General features: G+C 40.9%; 2 protein-coding genes and 1 non-coding gene across 4 annotated transcripts in view; 1 reads left to right on the top strand and 2 right to left on the bottom strand.

The window, feature by feature from the left end:
* Positions 1 to 9950, top strand: part of zdhhc8b (zinc finger DHHC-type palmitoyltransferase 8b) — an 82649-nt gene extending 72699 nt beyond the window's left edge. Inside the window, exons 6-11 of the mRNA XM_039802581.1 lie at positions 414 to 505; positions 3807 to 3939; positions 5274 to 5379; positions 6364 to 6470; positions 6843 to 7897; positions 8706 to 9950. Coding sequence (XP_039658515.1) covers positions 414 to 505; positions 3807 to 3939; positions 5274 to 5379; positions 6364 to 6470; positions 6843 to 7897; positions 8706 to 8838 — 1626 coding nt within the window. The 3' untranslated portion in view covers positions 8839 to 9950. The remainder of the gene's footprint in view (positions 1 to 413; positions 506 to 3806; positions 3940 to 5273; positions 5380 to 6363; positions 6471 to 6842; positions 7898 to 8705) is intronic.
* A 4196-nt stretch (positions 9951 to 14146) lies between these two features.
* Positions 14147 to 18477, bottom strand: ranbp1 (RAN binding protein 1). 2 transcript variants are annotated; one of them, XM_039802585.1, is made up of 6 exons: positions 18328 to 18477; positions 16624 to 16757; positions 16371 to 16528; positions 15852 to 15980; positions 15530 to 15598; positions 14147 to 14346 (listed from the first exon to the last, which is right to left on the bottom strand). In XM_039802585.1, exons 1-6 carry the CDS (start codon positions 18340 to 18342, stop codon positions 14201 to 14203), a joined length of 651 nt encoding a protein of 216 aa, XP_039658519.1. In that variant the 5' UTR covers positions 18343 to 18477; the 3' UTR covers positions 14147 to 14200. The 2 variants fall into 2 exon arrangements, with proteins under 2 accessions (XP_039658519.1, XP_039658520.1); XM_039802586.1 differs by having other exon boundaries at positions 16624 to 16751; positions 18328 to 18468.
* LOC120561494 lies at positions 15155 to 15281 on the bottom strand. The gene has a single exon (XR_005639606.1). It is a non-coding gene; the product is annotated as a small nucleolar RNA SNORA77 (small nucleolar RNA).
* Positions 18478 to 19090: the final 613 nt, after the last annotated feature.

A 19090-nucleotide genomic window follows, 5' to 3' on the forward strand; every position in this document is an offset into this window, starting at 1 on the left:
AACTGTCGTTATTCAACTATGACAGGGTAAAATCGGTTTTGCATTCTATCACCCCTTTAATAAAGATAGTAAAGACACACAGAGAAAGACACAACACAAATGCTAATGAACAGCACAGACATCCCCATACACAGTAATTATGTGGTGCTTCAACAAAATGAATCACCTTCTTTGTATTCAAGCACTGGACCTCTGTGTGTACAGGTACGTGTGTGTGTGTGTGTGTGTGTGTGTGTGTGTGTGTGTGTGTGTGTGTGTGTGTGTGTGTGTGTGTGTGTGTGTGTGTGTGTGTGTGTGTGTGTGTGTGTGTGTGTGTGTGTGTGTGTGTGTGTGTGTGTGTGTGTGTGTGTGTGTGTGTGTGCACTGTGGCCTTCCTTTGCTGTCGACTCTTAACAAGGCGTTGTGTTCCTCAGGTGACGGGCAAGTTTCGTGGAGGAGTAAATCCCTTCACCAGGGGTTGCTGTGGCAACGTGGAGTATGTCTTATGTAGTCCCCTGGCACCTAGGTAAGATGCTTTGTTATGCTGCATGTGTGTGTGTCGGTACACAGTAGCTGCTTTTCAGGGTTGTTTTTTTCTATCCGTAGCCTACACATTTTAATGAATAGTGCTGTATTTATGTACTTGAGAGAATATGTTTGTGTATGGTTATGCATTTCAAGGTTATTTATTTGTCATGTGCACATGATAACTGAAGTTATTTGTTGGCCTCATGCACAACTATGCTCATTAAATAACTCAAAAAAACACAAGTACAAGTAAAAACAAAATCTGAATCTGAGACAAAAAGAAAACAAATAGTGCAAGTTAAGATGTAAGGTGGAGTATAATTATTTAATAAATAGGGATGTAACGATTCAATACGATTCACGATTTTAAGTTCACGATACGATTTTCTCACGATTTATTAAACAGAATGAGTTGCAGACAAATGACTGAAACATATTCCTTCATTTATATAAACTGTGCAAAACAGCAGATGTGTCCTCTTATCAAATGTGAAACTGAAATTTTATTTTTATCTCAAAAATTGTATTCATCTATCTATAAATTGCTTGAACGTCTGTCTTTGTGTGTGTGTGTGTGTGTGTTATGCACATATCTCTAAGACAGGTGTCTTGCTACGGGCACGATTAAGTGCGGTGCCAAGTTTGACGTTGTTTGGATTAGAAATGCAAAAGATATCGTTAAATATATATCAGTAAAAGCAGCACACATTGGCTTTTGTCGCTCTAGCTCCTGGCAACTCCCCCTCTCACACTGCACACTGACTGAGCACAGCGCAGGACCAGAGCACTCAAACACACCAAACCAACAATTACTTAAAACACACACAAAAACAGATTTTGCACGGACACTGCACTAGTTTATTTAATTTTTAGATTATTTGTTGGGCTTTTTTGGCCTTTATTCGATAGGACAGCTGAAGACAGGAAAGGGGAGAGACAAAGGGGGATGACATGCAGCAAAGGGCCGCAGGTTGGAATCAACCCGGGCCGCTGTGTTAAGGACTGAGCCTTAGTACATGGGGCGCACGCTGAACCAGGTGAGCTACCAGGGCGCCCCCAAATAACAAATCCCACATCAAAACAATTAAATAAAATCTCTTCAAACAAATAAACTAGGAACGTAGTGTCGTCTGAAGTCAAACAAGTGGAATCAAAAGAACATTAAGCCCTAGGCTGTTTCAAAAATGCATCGCGATTCAGTTTTGATCTCAACCGGTTGTAATCTTTACACATTTTTATGGATTTTAACCGATTCATGATACATCGTTAAATCCCTAATAATAAATTAATTTGTGTAGACAGTATTGCAATGACTAAGACTGAATGTAACAAGGAATGTAGTAATGTATGCATAATGATATAATATAATACAATATGATATATATATATATATATATATATATAAGTTCAAACATCTCTTAAGTAAAATGTACAGTACAGGCCAAAAGTTTGGACACACCTTCTCATTCAAATGCGTTTCCTTTTATTTTCATGACTATTTACATTGTAGATTCTCACTGAAGGCATCAAAACTATGAATGAACACATATGGAATTATTTACTTAACAAAAAAGTGTGAAATAACTGAAAACATGTCTTATATTTTAGATTCTTCAAAGTAGCCACCCTTTGCTTTTTTTATTAATAAGGGAAACAATTCCACTAATTAACCCTGACAAAGCACACCTGTGAAGTGAAAACCATTTCAGGTGACTACCACATGAAGCTCATTGAGAGAACACCAAGGGTTTGCAGTTATCAAAAAAAGCAAATGGTGGCTACTTTGAAAAATCTAAAATATAAGACATGTTTTCAGTTATTTCACACTTTCTTGTTAAGTACATAATTCCATATGTGTTCATTCATAGTTTTGATGCCTTCAGTGAGAATCTACAATGTAAATAGTCATGAAAATATAGAAACCAATTGAATGAGAAGGTGTGTCCAAACTTTTGGCCTGTACTGTATATTGTATATGCATGTGTACTGGGGTTATGGCCCATCAAAGCCTATAGCATCCAAGCCTTAGTACCACTGCAGCACCATGTAACTTGAATTAATAACACAGAATACCTTGCTCTGAGGTGGTTGGGGAGGTGTGTATTGCCTGAAAGCAGCCAGCAACCCTGGGGGAAGGCAGATGGCTGAGGGAATTGAATCACTCTGTAGAACAACATTTAATGGGAAACAGAGCACAAAGCTAGTCAACACGCAGCATCGCTAAAAGCCCCAACACCAGTTTTACAACCTATAGGGATGAGTTCCATTCCATAAAAATCAACAGTGTGACTGCAGAGAGAAAACATCAGGTGGGGGGTGAAACGCTGGGTTACAAGCATCTGCCGTTAAGTTGTTGCACAGTGCCTAGTGGAAGGTTTTTGATTTAGTGAGCTATTGACTCAAAGTATGTTGGACCAGACTGTTAAGTCACATTCATTTAGCAGCATTGTTTTTTTTATGTAGGGTTTGATTACTTGAAATCTGTAAAGACTGCTTGGAAAATAAACCACAGGTTTTACTCCCCAAGCTTCCATCCACTCTATTAAATATTAAAGAAATTACACTGAGAGCCCTAAATAAAAATTAAAAAAAACCTGTGAGACTCACTTAAATGCTCACAGTTTCTGTCTGGACGTTGTGTTTTAAACTTTGTAACCAGCCAAATGGGATTACTCAAAGTGATTCTCTAATTTCACCTTTGTACTCTGCCCTGTATATCTCAGGAAGGCCAACATGGGTTGATAGTGGAGTACAAGGTGCAGTATATCAAGTTGGAGAGGAGTACTGAAATAACATAACATTAGTAATGTTAGCTGTTTTTGTGTACATTTCCATATGTTTTATTTATGGATGTACATACATATACAGTACATAAATCAGGTAATATATCTGAATATTTATTCAGAAATAATTTATTGATTCGGTATTGAGCTAAATATAGTACTGAGTGTCAAACAGATCACTGTTGTAAGAGTTCAACTCTCACTTTCTGCACGTAAACCCAGAGCATTTCTTATCTAGAAATAAAGATTACATTCTAAAGATTCAGGGTGCAGTGAGGCTAGAATAAGAAGAGCTTTCTGAAACATGAATTAAGTTTTTTAAGATTATTTTTTGGGCATTTTAGGCCTTTATTTTGACAGGACAGCTGAAGACATGAAAGGGGATATAGAGGGGGGAATGACATGCAGCAAAGGGCCTTTTGCGCTGAGGAGTAAACCTCTACACATGGGCGCCCGCTCTACCAGGTGAGCTAATCAGGCGCCCAACTGCTGTCCTTTTTTTTTTTTTTTATGCAGGTACGCGTCGGACCCCAGGAAAAAGCCCAATGTCAAAATTCAGCCCCCATTTATCAGACCTGACCTGTCGGAGAGGCAGATCACCATCATGATCAGCGACAACGGCATCCACAGCACCATCATCAGCTCCAAGGTGAGCTTTTCCACTGTCACTACAAAGCTTTTTTTTTTCCTGTTATTTCCCTGTCACGCCTTCTTCTGCAGGGGTGTAACCATCTTCTCTTTCTTTATTCCCATAGTTTCATGTCACATTCCAATTTTCTATTTAAATACTGAAGGTAGCATATAAAAGGATACAGTAGCTCACTAAAGTCAGATATATTTCATGTTCTAAAGCAGAATATTATTAGACACTTGACGTCAATGCCAAGTGACTCACAGATGGGGGGGGGGGGAGGATAAATGTGACTATTTTTGACCCCAAAGGGATATACTATGTCTATATGGGGGATTTTAAAGTTAAAACAATGTAAACGATTTAGAGGCCATAGCCATTGGTTTCAATTCATGCTATTTATTTTGAAAATCAACTTGCAGAGAATTGGAAATTGTTTTATAGGTTATTCATGGTCCTTTAAGGAGGCATAGCAGTTTTTGTCTGTTCCTGTTAAATACATAATCTCATCAGCTTTAAGCACAAAGAGGGGCTCCAGTGAATAGAGCGCCCTTATCCCTTTAATGGTAACCCTTTAGGTTCAATTATTTTCTGATGTTCGGGTTTGGTCAGTGACAGCTTTTCTGCAAACTGAGAAATTCAGTGAGTGAAATAGAAAATTGGGGATCTCCAAGAATTTTACACATCAAAGTCTGTTTACAGGTCTTGGGGAGGACTACTGCATATGCCAAAAAGCTGTATAAATCCTTTAGTGGTTCCGGAGGGAGCTGCATGAAGTCTTATAAATTGCCTCATTGACTGAAGGCTACATGAAAAATGTAAAAACAAATCTTGGGGTGTGGAGTTAGAAAGCAGTGAGCCTACCAGACCTCTGTAGCCCGCTCCTCGAACTCTGCTTGAGGCAAGTGGCTCAAGGCTACATTAGCTGCTACTAGCATAACACACCGCAAATCACTGAATTAACTGTCGGCAGACGAGTTGCATTGTGGATAATGTAGGCGTCAGGAAAAAGAATAAAACAAATTGCTGTTTCTGCTGCATGGATATTAGTTTTACACCGTGTGCAATGCTTAATAAGATGAGTACTCTTTTCTTTTTTTTAACACATTAATGAGCTATTGAGAAAAAATAATCTAACACTGATATAATTTCATCATTTCCACTCCATTACCCACAAAAGAAAAAAGAAAAATTAAGCTCAAGTAGAGCATCTGCTTAGTGCAGCTTAGCTACCCTACAACCGTCTGTGAGAGTTGGTGCATCCCTAGCTCGAACACATGCTCTTCTCCATTTCATCTGCTGTTCCCCCACCTGTTCTGGATGCTTGTAACACCCTGCTCCCCTCCCTGCAGTCCAAAAGCAGCCTGGACGGCTTGGACGAGAAAGAAACCCAGCCGCCGCTGCCGCCCAAAGCTGACAGGTACAACCAGCTGAAGAGCCAGATGGCATCCAGCGAAGGTAAGAAACATGGGAATTTCTGTTTCCTGTCAGGGTGGGTGTCAAACAGCAATTACCCAAACTCCACTCTGTACATCACCAGTGTCCCAGTGTGTGACTTGCCTCTAGTTTAGCGTGATAAATGTCTGTCCCAGTGGCAGGTCAATGGCCTTTTTTTTTTTTTTTTAATGCCGGGCCGGAGAATAGGCGTGATTTGTAGCGAGGAGGCAAGTCCTGTTCAGTGAATCAGCATCCGATTTGTGGTATAATCGGGAGATTTCAGAGTGAATCTTTGCAAAACGAATGCCCAGCTTTTTTTTTTGTGCTGGCGTGTAGCAATGGAGCTCTGACACATGGAGGGATGGGAGCGGAATGTGGTCTAGAATCAGGACTAAGTAAATGACTGACTGCCTTTGGAAGCCATCTGTGTACATTAGGAACTGTGACATATCCTATTGTGGTGGTGGGTTTACAGCTAGGGGTGTTAATCAGTGGTGGGAATGTGTTCTTTATACTGTTGCATTCGGTAGTATGAAGTGTCAATAATAGTGTGAACGTACAACCGCAGGTTCCCTCTATAGCATCAGGTGTGTTATATCAGGGAGAAAACGCTCTCTGCTCTTCCATGGAGCACTATCACTGCCTGCTGGTACTTCAAAGTACTGCAGCCGGTCTAAATGGATGGCCTCCTTTTTTAAAAAAAGCAAATAAGAATTTGTGGAAGAGTTCTTTGCATATCCCTTAGAGACACATACAGAGGTTTCATGCTTTGGTCAAGGATAAGGTAGTCAGTCAAGGATAGACAGCTGTTGCATATCAGTCACAGAACGGGCTCTTACGGTCTGACTGCCGAGCCACTCCAATTTATTTTCTCTTTACTCTGAATTCTGCTCTGAGGCCTTTTCTTTTCTCCCAGAACTGGTTTTCAGTCGGAGCTTGTATAATTGTGTGGTTTCTATTACCTGCAGCGTTAACTCTGGTCTTCTTTCTGTGTGTGTGATGTAGATAGTTCTCTTCCTGGTAAGACCCACCCTTCCACTCCAGCCATGTACAAATACAGACCGTCGTTTGGCACCATACCTAAAGTCCACTACCACACAGCTGGAGAGAAGGTAAGACATGAGTTGTTTGGCACTTATATTTGAGGTACATACTCAATGTAGTATCGTTATTATGATGCTATGATTAGTAGCTCCGCCCTAATAGCCAGGGGTTTATTGCGGTAGATGCTAAATCGGATCTGCTAGACTGGTTGACGTAGTTAGGTTTAGGCATGAGGAGTGGGGATTGGTTAGGGTTGGAATACCAGGGTAAGCCAATCAGAGGCAGAATAAGGCGGGCCACGTCGTTTGACGTCAACACGACTAGTGGATCCGATCTAGCGTCTCCGTTTTATTGCATGTTTCAAAAGTTGCAGTGGTGAAGGAAAACGGACTTCATTCACATTTCCACTAAGATTTGACGTTCTGCGGTTTGCTCCTCAGATTATCATGCCAGATGAGCGGAAGACCTCGGCCATCTTGGAAGAGGGTGTCCGGGGTCATGACTACCGCTCTGAGCCGAACCTGGACCTGCCCGAGTATACCAACGCTCCCCTCCACCGCACCTTCCAGTCCTCTCCCCTCCAGCTGGACTCTGACCCCGTCAACTCCCGCTCTCTCAGCCTGAAGCAGGGGCACCGCCGGCCGGAGAAGGGCCAGCTCCCAGCCCTGCAGCCGCAGGCAGTCACCTCCACGCCGTACAAGAGCGTCTTTTCGCCCAACACGCTCTCCAACCGTAACGGCAGCTTGTCTTATGACAGCCTGCTCAATCCCAGCATCGCCCCAGCCACTGCCAGCGAGTGCATGGCCCACCGTGGTATGCCCTCTGTGGGGTTCCACTCACCCTACCTGCCCACCAAAATGTGCCACATCCGAGAACCTGAAATGCAGAGGCACCAGGTCGCCCCCACCTTCAGTCCAGTGATGCAACCCAGGGGGGTGGGCAGGCAGTCCCCTCACCTGAAGGACAGGGACCCATCCCCGGTGCGCTACGACAACCTCTCCCAGACCATCATGGCCTCCATCCAGGAGCGAAAGGAGATGGAGGAGAGGGAGAAACGGCAGATAGTGCACGGGCGCTATGCTCAGGACTCTGGTGTGTTCGATGGGGGCTATGGCCTGCCCCCCAATGCTTGTTACCCAGATGGGCCTCGAGGCCCCGGCTCCAGAGGCCCAACACCCCCGGCCTATGGAGGCTCCAGGGACAACCTCATGGGGGTCGGGCTGGTGAGCTACGGGCAACGAACCCCTGTGTTGCGTCATGCCGGCTCCACGCTGGGTCGTGCCCCTAGGACTTCATCCACCTCCCTGCACACAGATCATAGTAGCAGCAACAGCAGCAACATGAGCAGGGCCACTTGCCCCGAGGGCCTCTATCGTTCCCCGGCCCACCAGCCCCACTCCCCTGCCATGCCCCGATCCCCCTCCTACTCCCACCAGAAACTCTCCTACATCAGTGCTCTTGAGAGGACAGACGCGCCTCGTCTAGGGGGCCCAAGGTATGAATCCTAACGCTCCCCCTGTGGGAATGCATGCATTATACTGAGCCAATGGGGACTGGTGGGCATTGAATGTATTTCCCAATGGAAACCCTGCTCCTTCTGCTGGACACAGCCAGCAATTCATGGGCACTAGCGTACTAGTCCTTAACTGAGGCAAAGTGTAGCATCTGTATATGGTGTATGGTATTTGTCCAACTGTTATGTCCATTTATTCATGGTTAGTACTGTCTGGTGTACATTCTTACATGTTCTGTTCTGACTTATATGTTTGCCTTTCTAGTAAAATATACATTTTTGTATTGTTTGACGAATGAATAAAGTTGTGTAACTCCTCATTTCTTTTGCATGCTTTTCACCTACTCGTCTTAACACCTTCGAGCATTTTGTCTCACTAACAAGTACACTTTCAAGGGCAACATTTTACTTGAAGGTATCTACATAAGAGTGACATGACACAGTCATGAACACATGAACCCTAACTCTAACCCTAACTTGTCATGACAAAAACCAAATGACACATACTAAAAGAAGTGTTGTGTCATAAACGTTTATGACTTGTTTATGTTTATGACACGTTCATGAAAGTGTCACGTCACTCTTATGTAGATACCTTCAAGTTAAGTGGAACCCTTTCAAGTAAATCATCCATATTGCTGTTTTTGTCATTTCAAACTGTCACCTAATATCAACTGTCAACTGACAACTAATCTGCATGTTGCCACAAGCCTCATTTGTTTGGCTTGTGTTTAATCTCTTTGGCTCCTGGTGTTGAATCATGTTCCTTTTTTCCCCTCTTTCCACTCAGAGAGGCCATGAAAGTTAATGGGCAGATGGACTGCCACCCCAGTGCCCAGGGTTCCACCCTCAGTCCCAGTCGCCACAGTAACGTCAAAAAGGTGACAGGTGTTGGAGGCACCACGTACGAGATATCAGTGTGAGCAGGGACATGGCATCCGCCTCCAACGACAACGAACACCCTGCTGCAAAGAGATTCTCTCGTCTCTGTTATTTTAGCGAAGTCTAGATAACGGCCAGTCAGGGGCACATAGCGCTCGCTGTTTTGGAGTTCTTGTCCAATCAGAGGATCTGTCTGCCCTTGTGTGGGCCTGTCTAGCCAAATGCCTGTGTGCGTTTGTACCGGAAGGGTTGTTTGTCAGTTAATAACCGCTGCAGGCTGTTGTGTGTGTGTGTGTGTGTGTGTGTGAGAGGAGTGTCTTGTCGTTAACATTTTGTGGCTCATCATCTTGGTCGTAAGAGTGGACCGTTAATGTTATTACCGTTGTCTCTCAGCTGTGGTCACGAATCGTACGTTGTTCCAAATGTCACACAAACCTTACTCCAGAAAGCGCTGAAGGCTCAACAAAAACACGGATAAACGGATGAATTAAACGCTGACATCCTCACTACGGACCTCTGTAGGAGACGAATGTCCTTTCCGAGTCAATTGATCTCAAAGAAGTCAAAGTGCTTCACGTTAACTTGTACTGTTCATGCCATCTCCAGCATGTTGAGTTGTACAGCTTTGAGAGGTGATAAGAGGGCCGATCAATTGGATCAGCACCAACTGCATTTGGAGGCAACACCGGATGAGTGAGGTGTGAAAGGGGGATATAGAGAGGGGAAAGTCATCGTATCATGTCTGGTGGTTGCATTCCAAAGTCATTGAGAAAGACTTGCTTAATGGTTAAATTCCAAAGAAATTTCTCAGGAATGAATGCAACCAGCAGAGATGCTAGTTGATATAAAATAATAAACACATGCTGAATGGCTCCTTCTTTGTCTCAGATTAATAGGGCTCGAGTAAAGCTTAGCCCCATGTATTCCCTTCATAAAAGGTGCAGTACATCATCATAGGCTTCTGTTTGTTGTAGTGAAGCTCAGTCGGATTTCAACATGACCCTTGACACAAGTGCTGAGCGTTCTGAAAGATCAGAATACCTCATCCCAAGAGTTCTGGGGTCCGTTTCAGGAAGGAGGTTTAACAAACTTGGAGTCTAACCCTGATGGCTGAGTTGATTTACCCTGAGATGGGAAACTCTTGAGTTTTCGGTCCCAGAACAGCTGATTTGAGTTGGTTCAATCAACTCAGAGTAGGTACACGCGCGTGCACCACCACAATAAAAAAAGGCAGCATGAATGGAGCCATGATACTACGATTCACCATGGTAACAACCACAACGGGTCGGCAGAAATACTCATGCGCACATACAGCGAGTTAAAAAACAACACAACAGCTGCTGCAAAAGAGAGAGAATTTGCGTGGGAGAAAATTGCTGCTAGAGTAAATGCGTATATTCCAATATAGGCTAGTGTATCATATTTAATCATAAGCATAGCCTAATATTACTGGTGAAATGGTATTGAACCTATAAGCTATTTCATTTAAGTGCAATACTGCGGGCGATAAAGTACTACGCCTACTAATCCCATTCTGATGCTGCAGCACCATCATTAACAGAATTATAATTCATAATATTTTATTTCAAAGGGTTTACATCACTCCTTTTTAATGGCTCTCACTGGTTTGTGTCCAGGGAACACTACAAAAATGTTTAAAACACGTTTCGGAGCGAGTCACATTCTTCTGATGGCGCTTTGCTACAGTGGATTTTACTTTAAAGAAAACTGCAGTTTTCAAAAAGAAAATAATGTGACACAAATAATCTGCTGGGATGTAGAGCATGCCCAAAACGGGTGACGTTAGTGATATAAGGACGGATAAGGTTATAGGCTGCATAACAGACTGGGAAGAAAAACGATACCGCTCAAATAAGTTCGGAAAATTTAAATGTCGAGGATTCAATATCATCTCCCGACATATGACAGCCTGCAAAGTAAAGCAGCGTCTTCATCAACGGGATTGTCGACAAAAGGAAATGCCATGTTTTTAGAAGAAGAAAAAAACGTTTTATAGTCTGCCTAACATGGTTAATAAACCAACATCATTATTTTTATTCATGCCGATAAACTGCGCTAAAATGCGCCCAATACAGACAGAATGAATAAATGAGGAAATGAAAGAGCACTGTGTCAGACGGAGGAGACCGAGAGAAGAAAACCTGCTCCCAACCAGGTTAGGTTCACCGACTCAGTTACCATAGTAACTGACTCTGAGGTTAAATGACTTCTCTTTCTGAAACGGAAAACCCAGAGTTTCCCTCATCTCAGGGTTAACAAACTCAAGAGTTTTCACTAAACCTGCTTTCTGGAACGGGCCCAGAATGAGTCCAGCCCTGAACAACCAAAACAACTTTTAGTTTTGTCTAAAAAAATAAATGAAGAACCATTGTTTCATTGTTTAGTGTGTACGTTGTTAATCATAGGATTGGAATGGATGAAAAGGTGTAGAGAAATGGAGACTGGTCACCTATTCATTATTATTATTTTTTAATGTTTTTTTCTTTTCTTTTTATATAGCCAACCTTCCAAAGGCTATGTTTGATACATTTTTTTATACAGACAATTAAGCCTGGAATGGGTGTTTTATTTTGAGTGGATTTCTTTGTTGATAAATTATAAATTCAGTAATTAAAATGAGGTCATTATAATGGGTCAAATCCATAAAGTAAATTTAGCTTGTTCTAATGAAGTGTAATTATGCGATTTGAGGAAGTGAAAAGTCACAATCCTTGACTAGTGAACAGTCACATTGACTTGCCAATGTGTGCTGTGACCAAGACAAGAATGGGGCTTTCAGTAGAGGCTGCCCTTGAGCAGTGCCAAAAGTGGATACACACACCTTTATTTTTTTTAAAGACAGTGGATGGGTGACGTCACTACTATGTCACAGTGACATCACGAAGAAGGAAAATGTTAAATCAATCAACTTGCAGCAGCTGTCTGGAACAGCTTCAGTATTCTCCCCCACTTTTATTTTGCTGTTAATAAAAAAAAAAAAAAAACCTGTATTACTTTCGAGAAAATGAACTGATAATATCTGAGTGGAAGGTTTTTGTTTATATTTTGCACCAATAAATATGAAAAAAAAAAAAATGTACATGGCTGTAAAGCGGTATCTTTGGCCCAGCTATATTTGCATGAACAATAAACCACTGTTGCCTTTTCAGAGGAAAAGCTACTTTTCATACAGAATTAAATGCAGCTTGTTGAAACACTATCGCACCCTAGGGGACAGAGAACTACCTTTAGGGTTTTGTATTGAGCAGCAAATTACAGGAGTGACACTTGTGAGCAACTCTGACTGGGTAAACATTTTAACAGCAGAAAGTTCTGGAAGAAAGGCCAACGTACAAGGTAATAAATGATCCTACTTGATTATGAAAATACATCACTTTTTACAGGATCTTTTCTGATTTCTGATTCCTTTCCCCAAAGATCAGCGTAAAGGCCTTTAGCTGTGGTAGAGTCTTGCTTTCTGACAAGGTTGAATGTTATCAAAACTCGCTGTAGTAACCTTGTGGCCAGTCTAGTGTCCCTTTTAAGTCTCACCCAGCTGCCTTACAATAAACCGTAATGTGAAGTAACAGGATACTCTATTCAAGTCATGTGTTTCTGAATTGTTAAACATAGATTTTGTTTTAAGGCTGTGGCATACAGGAATACTTTTGGCAAACTTGATGGGCGTCAGTGGAACTTCTTGAATACCTGAACAGACCATTAGCTGCCGAGTTGCCTAAAAACTATCATGACCACATATAAAAACACTATCGATGTCATTCCTCTTTAAGATTACTGCCATTGGTCCAATGTTTTGTTTTGGTTTTGGGGGGGGGAAGGGGAGAGTGGACATCACTGCAGGTCAGGGAGCATTCCTGACAGTCATTTTGAATCTGTTTTGTTGAGCTGATTTTATTTTCTGAACCCCAAATAGAAAGTTCACTATGTATTAAAATTATAATAGAATATACTATAAATGTACATGGGTTCCTATTTTTGTTTAGAGGAAATATTTCCCAATGACCTGAGCTAAGTAAATAAAGTGTCCAACTCTGAGTGAATGAGATGGATTCTTGTGAATAAAAATCAAAAGTACAATGGGGAACACCTGCACAACATTGATAAATTCTTTTTATAGTCCATAGATGTTACTTAACAGTTGATTTGACATTTTAAAAGTCAAAAATAAATCCAAGCCTCTGTAGGATTGGTAGTTTGCATATAACCAGTCACATTATCTTGTTTCGACTCCTACAACCCTCAACACAATCTTGTTTTGGTATATAGAGCGGCATTATTGGCACATTTTATCATTAGCTATACCAGGAAACAAGTGATTTTTATGTGAATGCAAACATGGTCTTTGACAGCTTTTATTCGAAGGTGGAGGAAACATTTCAAATCATTTGAGTTCAAATGAAAAGCAACATTTCATCCATATACATGTATTTACAGATGCACTGGCACTTAGATGCACTTTAGAGGCAAGGTTAACAACTCAATTAGTGGAAAGAAAAGGAGAGGGTGGTGAGCACACAGATCAGATAGGGCACACAGTTACATATACTCTACATGCTTAAAGTCTGGGAATGTTATGATCTAAAGAATGCAAACTCCATTTCCTGGTGAGGAACTTAAGTCAGAGAATAGCTGCACCAAACTATGATGAACCGTTGACTTTGGACTTATTGGTTTTCAGATAATTAAAACAAAAAAGGAAAAGCTTTGCTATGTGCATCTGATCTCCTATCAGTCAGTCATCAGTTGACGCTGAGCTCTGCAGCACGCATCTGAGGCCCCTCAACTGCCTGGAGTGGATTCCTCTTCTAGTCAGTTCCCAACAGAACTAATGAAAGAAGGAACCAAGGAACAACTACTTCTACAAGGCATCCACTGAGAGGTCTTCACCTCACTTGCGGTTTCTAACAGTGGAAGCATGGACAGTGGACAGGGTAAGAAGGCCCACTGAGATGCATCATGGGTTTTTATGTGTATAGTGCACCTCCATAATGTCTGGTCCCTGGCCCTGTGCTGCTAACCAGCAGGCTACATTATCCTCTCCCCCTACAAACTCTGCTTCAGAATAAAAAAAAAAGAAAAAAAAAAAAAAAAAAAACATAGTATTATTTTTCTCCTCCACCCTCCTTTTTCACAGTTTGTCAAAATTGAACTGTAGATGAGAAGGATGGAAAGCGTGGCATTCCATGGAAGTACAGAGGGAAATGTAATAATTAAATTGTGATCTAGTGAGGGAAAACAGATAATAAAAAAAAAAAAAAAAAATATTATTATTTATTTTTAAATTTATTTATTTATAAAAAAAAAATTATAAAAAAAAAAAAATTTTGTAGAAAAAGAGGAAACACTGATATATTGAAGATCAGCAAAGCAAGTTCTTGGTTCTCAATTCTTCTCCTCAGCCTTCACCTCTTTTTTCTCATCTTCTTTCACCTCAGTCTCCTTTTTGACCTCTTTTTCTTCTGATGCCTTGTCCTTTACAGAGAGTTCCTCCAGCTTTGCTGCCACTTTGTTTGCGCTATCAGTGTTGCCTGTGGCAAAACAGTGAAATGTGTCAACTAAAAACAGTCGGTTTGAACATAACTCAGTTGCATGTCTTCTGCTTGCCTAGCATGTAACTTTGTCTCTAACAGAAAACAGTCCTGCTATTTTCACTTTGCATATCAACTCACTGTCTTATAGGGGTGTGAACGAGATTTTAACACTATTTTAAAGAAATCTTAAATGATGAAATATGACTGGATAAAGTCACAAAATAAAAAATGAGCACTGTGAAAGGTTTTGCCACAAACTCAAATGGCTTCTCTCCTGTATTACTAACCTTCTCTCCTCCCAAACCTGTCCCTACAACCTATCAATCAAATAATTACTAATTTCTTACACTGCACTATAACCATTTTTCTTGTAGCTTATAATTTTTAGCCTGTTTTATTTTCATGACCAATTTTAATTGCTCTTTAAATGTTTCATGTAAAGCACTTTAAATTGCCATGTTGCTCAAAAGGTGCCAAAGAACTAAAGTTGCCTTGTCTTACCCTAAAACCTCAGCCTGTCCGTCACCAGGGCAAATGAAACCTGTCTTTGCCACAGATTGATTTAACGTGAATTGGTCTTGGTCCTGAGTAGTACCGACGTAATGCTGCATTTGTGTACCGATCTCGCGAGACAACTTTTAAACTCAACGAACAATATTGTAACGTTTTAATCGCCACACCCCTGTCTTAATATTCCACCTTTTCATACAGCCACTATATGCAAGTTAAGATTTTGGTGGACCATGTGACCCTTTGCTAATGTGATCATGATAGAAAACTGTTTTACTGTGTGATACATTTGAATTGTAATGTAGCAGAACATAATGACACTAGCCTTAGAAAAAACAGTGTGTGTTACATTCTGCATGTTTATGTAGCAGACAGAAAAAGTTCGAGGCTGGAGTGAACAGCAAAGAACAGAGTGAGTCTGCACATCACTTAAACCTGAGCAATGCATTAGGGGCCCTGACAATAATGGCATGTTACCATGTAAAATGGATTACAATTCCTAGTAACCCAATGAACTCTTTGCTTAGGTAGTGCATATTTTAAATAACTAATTGGAAACATTTTAACACTTTTTCATGTTGGAAAACCAATGTAATCTAACCATAACCTGCAGATCATACAACTTCAAATATTTTAATAGATATTTGCCTGAAGTTCAAGTTTCATGTACCTGTTCCATCAAGACTTTTTTTGACCTCCTCCTTGCACTCGTCAAACTTTCCCTTGAACTTCTGAGCATCTGTAAACAGAACAAAGAGTTAGTGTATATTCACATCAACATGCTGTTGTATGATGGCCAATGAGGCTGCATAATAATGCATTGACAAACAGGAACACCTGTAAGAAAAAAAAGCTGCTGGGATTTTGTTATTGACAGTTACAATGGGCTTCTTAAAGCACTTTCTCACTTCAGTGTGATCACTATATATTTCAAATTAAAACACTGTTGTGGCCACCTTTCTACTGGTATTAGATGTAGAATAAATACTCACTTTCTGCATTTAAAAAGCGTATCGCCAGGAGTTCAGGTTTAGGGCTTTCGTCAGCATAATCTGCTAGTGTGTTCCACACCCATGCCCTGTCACTGCCGGCGTTGGGCTTCAGCTCCATGCTAGGCATAACTGTAGATGACAAGAGAAGGAATAAGAAACACGTTAAGGCTTAGATATAAGCATATACACTGTATATTTGGTGGTTGCACAACTATTAGCTGTACTTTAGAAATTAGACAGGATTTGAAAGACAATGGGCAGTTCAGGAATTAAACAGCTCCGAACCTTACGATTGAGCATATATATTTACATACATGCCATTTGGGTTATTTATTTTTCTTTTAATATACTGTTGAATGTTCTTTTTTAAAAAAAAAAAAAAAAAAAAAAAAAAAGTCAGGTCTTGTACAATTATTTGGTTTCCCCTGCTGTACTGAAAACGTACCAAACTCTGAACCCAAGACAAATACTGTCATGATATAAAATTGCACTTAATTTACTTGTGTCAACTTGACTCACTGTGATGATTGGCACAAATCTTCAAGGTGCGGTCTCTCCTCATCAAAAGGCGGATTGTGCCCTTCTCTTTGTGTTTCAGCAGCTTGACATCACCTGTTCCTCTCTCCTTCCACTCTGGTGGATCATTCTCAGAGGCAAAACGATATAGTTTAGCCCGCCTAGGAAAAACAACGGTATACCAATCAGCAAATGAAACCCACCACTCTTGTGACAAATAACATGCGAATGAACAAAGACTATTAAAATGACTTACATTTTAAAGAGTTCCTCCTCATCCTCTTCTAATGTTTTCACATCTTGCTCAGGAAGGGACACGATGGGCTCAAAGTGGGGATCATGATTAGAATCCTCTGCATTATCTGCAGTGGTTTCAGGCTCTTCCTGGTCCTCAAAGTTAAAAGCAATGGATGAGTTAACACAAAGCAAAACGTATCTATGTAAGACAGTCAGAGCAAGTTTAAGTTATTAGGCATATGGTCAGTGCGGTTCTTTGAAACTCACTAGAACGTGACTTCTGACAATTGATCAACAGGCCATGAATGCTTCAATGGAGGGATTTAAGAGCTCATTGGTTAACAGGAACAGGCAAAGCCCTTAGTAAATCGCTATTGCTGAGCCAAGCATCTTTAGTTCTATTTCGGGTTGCATGTTCCCACGTTGAATGTAAAGTACTAATTTGGCAAGAACACACATTCTCCACACATAAAATAACTCAGGATAAAGATGGCTAGCTATTCATTACAAAAGTGCGCAAGATCATGACCTCTAACAAAGTGTGAAAAGACCATACGCAAATAACTGTAAAGCTAGGAGCAGTTTCATTTAGCGGATACGAAACTAGGCAAACGCGGGAGACTTTCCTTTTTTAGGGTGGCAACCCCACTTCTACCCAATTATGCTCACCGGCTTTTCTAGCTAGCGGCTATCAACTTTTAGGTGTATCCCGCTGAAGTCGTTGCGACTTAGCAAGGGAGCTAATGTTAACGTTACAACGTTAAAATTGCTAGTGACGTTAAAGATAATATCGGTATAATTAATTAAATAAAAGTCACTGCTTGAATAATGGATAAGGTGGATACCGTTATATTAAGTTTGGTCGCAGTTGCATTTTGACTCCTGATGTTAAATAGTTCAACTTTTTTTCGAAGACAACTCATTGTGAAGTTGCCTAGCTAACATGAGTTAACGAGGCCTTTTCACTAGTAGGCTAACCTTAGTCGACAGCTAGCTAACGTTAATCGTTTGTCTTTTCGCACAACGGTGCGTGTCGTTAACTAATATCAGTTAATTTGACAAGAACTTAGGTGACATGATGTTTGGGCTAACTGGCACTCCACCCAATGTAACACTGTTACTGCAGACTGCCAGATAATACGCAGTCACTGACTCCAGCGCCCTGCTATTAAAGCTAACACTAGCCAACAAATGTTAGCAACTGCTGTGCTTGGCAGACAAAGACAAGGGACCCAGGTAACCTTAATGTCTTTGACCAGCTGGTTAAATGCAGCAGTGAAACAACCCGTTCAAATGCCCGACGACAGAGACAGTTAAGTTAGCAGCGTTGTGCACATGCACTAAGTAGCTAGCTAGCTAGCTAACGATCAGTGTATGATGGTACTGTTAACATGCTGACTGGCCAACGTTAACGTTACACACTTCAGAGTACTTCCTAGCTCGTCAACGTTAACCCTGAATGCGTAAAAGTATAAAAATCTAGCACTAGACATTTCTAATTGTCCACCAGAATACACTTAAGCTTTAATTACATCCCATGGCTTTTAAAACATAGCAATGGGCTTTTCTAGCGTCACGAAAGACATCATTCTCGGCATTTCTGGCTCGCAGTTTCCTTTGCAAACTTTGACGAATTACGACATATAAGATAACATGTTTGCCACAAAATTCCGATTCCGAGGCGAACATCGTGCATTAAGTGACCATAAATGCGCGGCCTCACCTTCGGGTCTGCCATATTAATGTAGATGTTTGTAGATTATGGAAGTAGTTGGATAGATTCAAAACCCAGACTGGCCGCCGTTACCCTCGGCTGCTCTCACTTCCTGCTACAGCTTTCGCGCGCCGAATTTCCTACGTATGCCCGCGCCCACACTGTGACAGCGCGCGCACCGCCTCTCACGTCTCTGGGACTGCCTGTATCACACAAAATGCTTTTTTTTTTTTTTTTTTAAATCATAACATTTCTACCAATTGATTAATTGTGTGAATTTGTACAGCACCTACTGCAAAAAAAATATTTGATTTAATATACTGACATTTTAATCGAGGTGTGAACATTTTGGAATAATTCTATCCATAAAGAGTTATCAAATAGGTTAAGCCAAACTTTATCAGATATGGTTCAAGCAAATGCTCAAGGTAAGGACGTAAGTGAACCATTATGTGCAACAAAGAAAAGACGTGTGGTGTGTGTACCTTCAGATTTTTGTAACATTAAAATAAGCTGTACTGTACCTATAGACCCCATTTATCCCACTGTCTCTCTGTGTACATTCAGGCTATTTAAAATAATATGCCTTAAACTATCAGCAGTTTTCGCCTTAAATGGCTTCTGTCCTTTCAGTTTATAATGTGCTGTAGTGTGTATAGTAGGCCTATTAACAAACAAAAATTCAGGAGTAAAAAACAATAGTCACATTTTCCCGTAGGAACAAATAATAAAAAAAAAGGTTAAAAGAAATTGAAACAGAAATCCTTTAAAC

Source organism: Perca fluviatilis, chromosome 6 (assembly GCF_010015445.1).
Source record: "Perca fluviatilis chromosome 6, GENO_Pfluv_1.0, whole genome shotgun sequence".
In the NCBI taxonomy this organism is placed as follows: domain Eukaryota; kingdom Metazoa; phylum Chordata; class Actinopteri; order Perciformes; family Percidae; genus Perca; species Perca fluviatilis.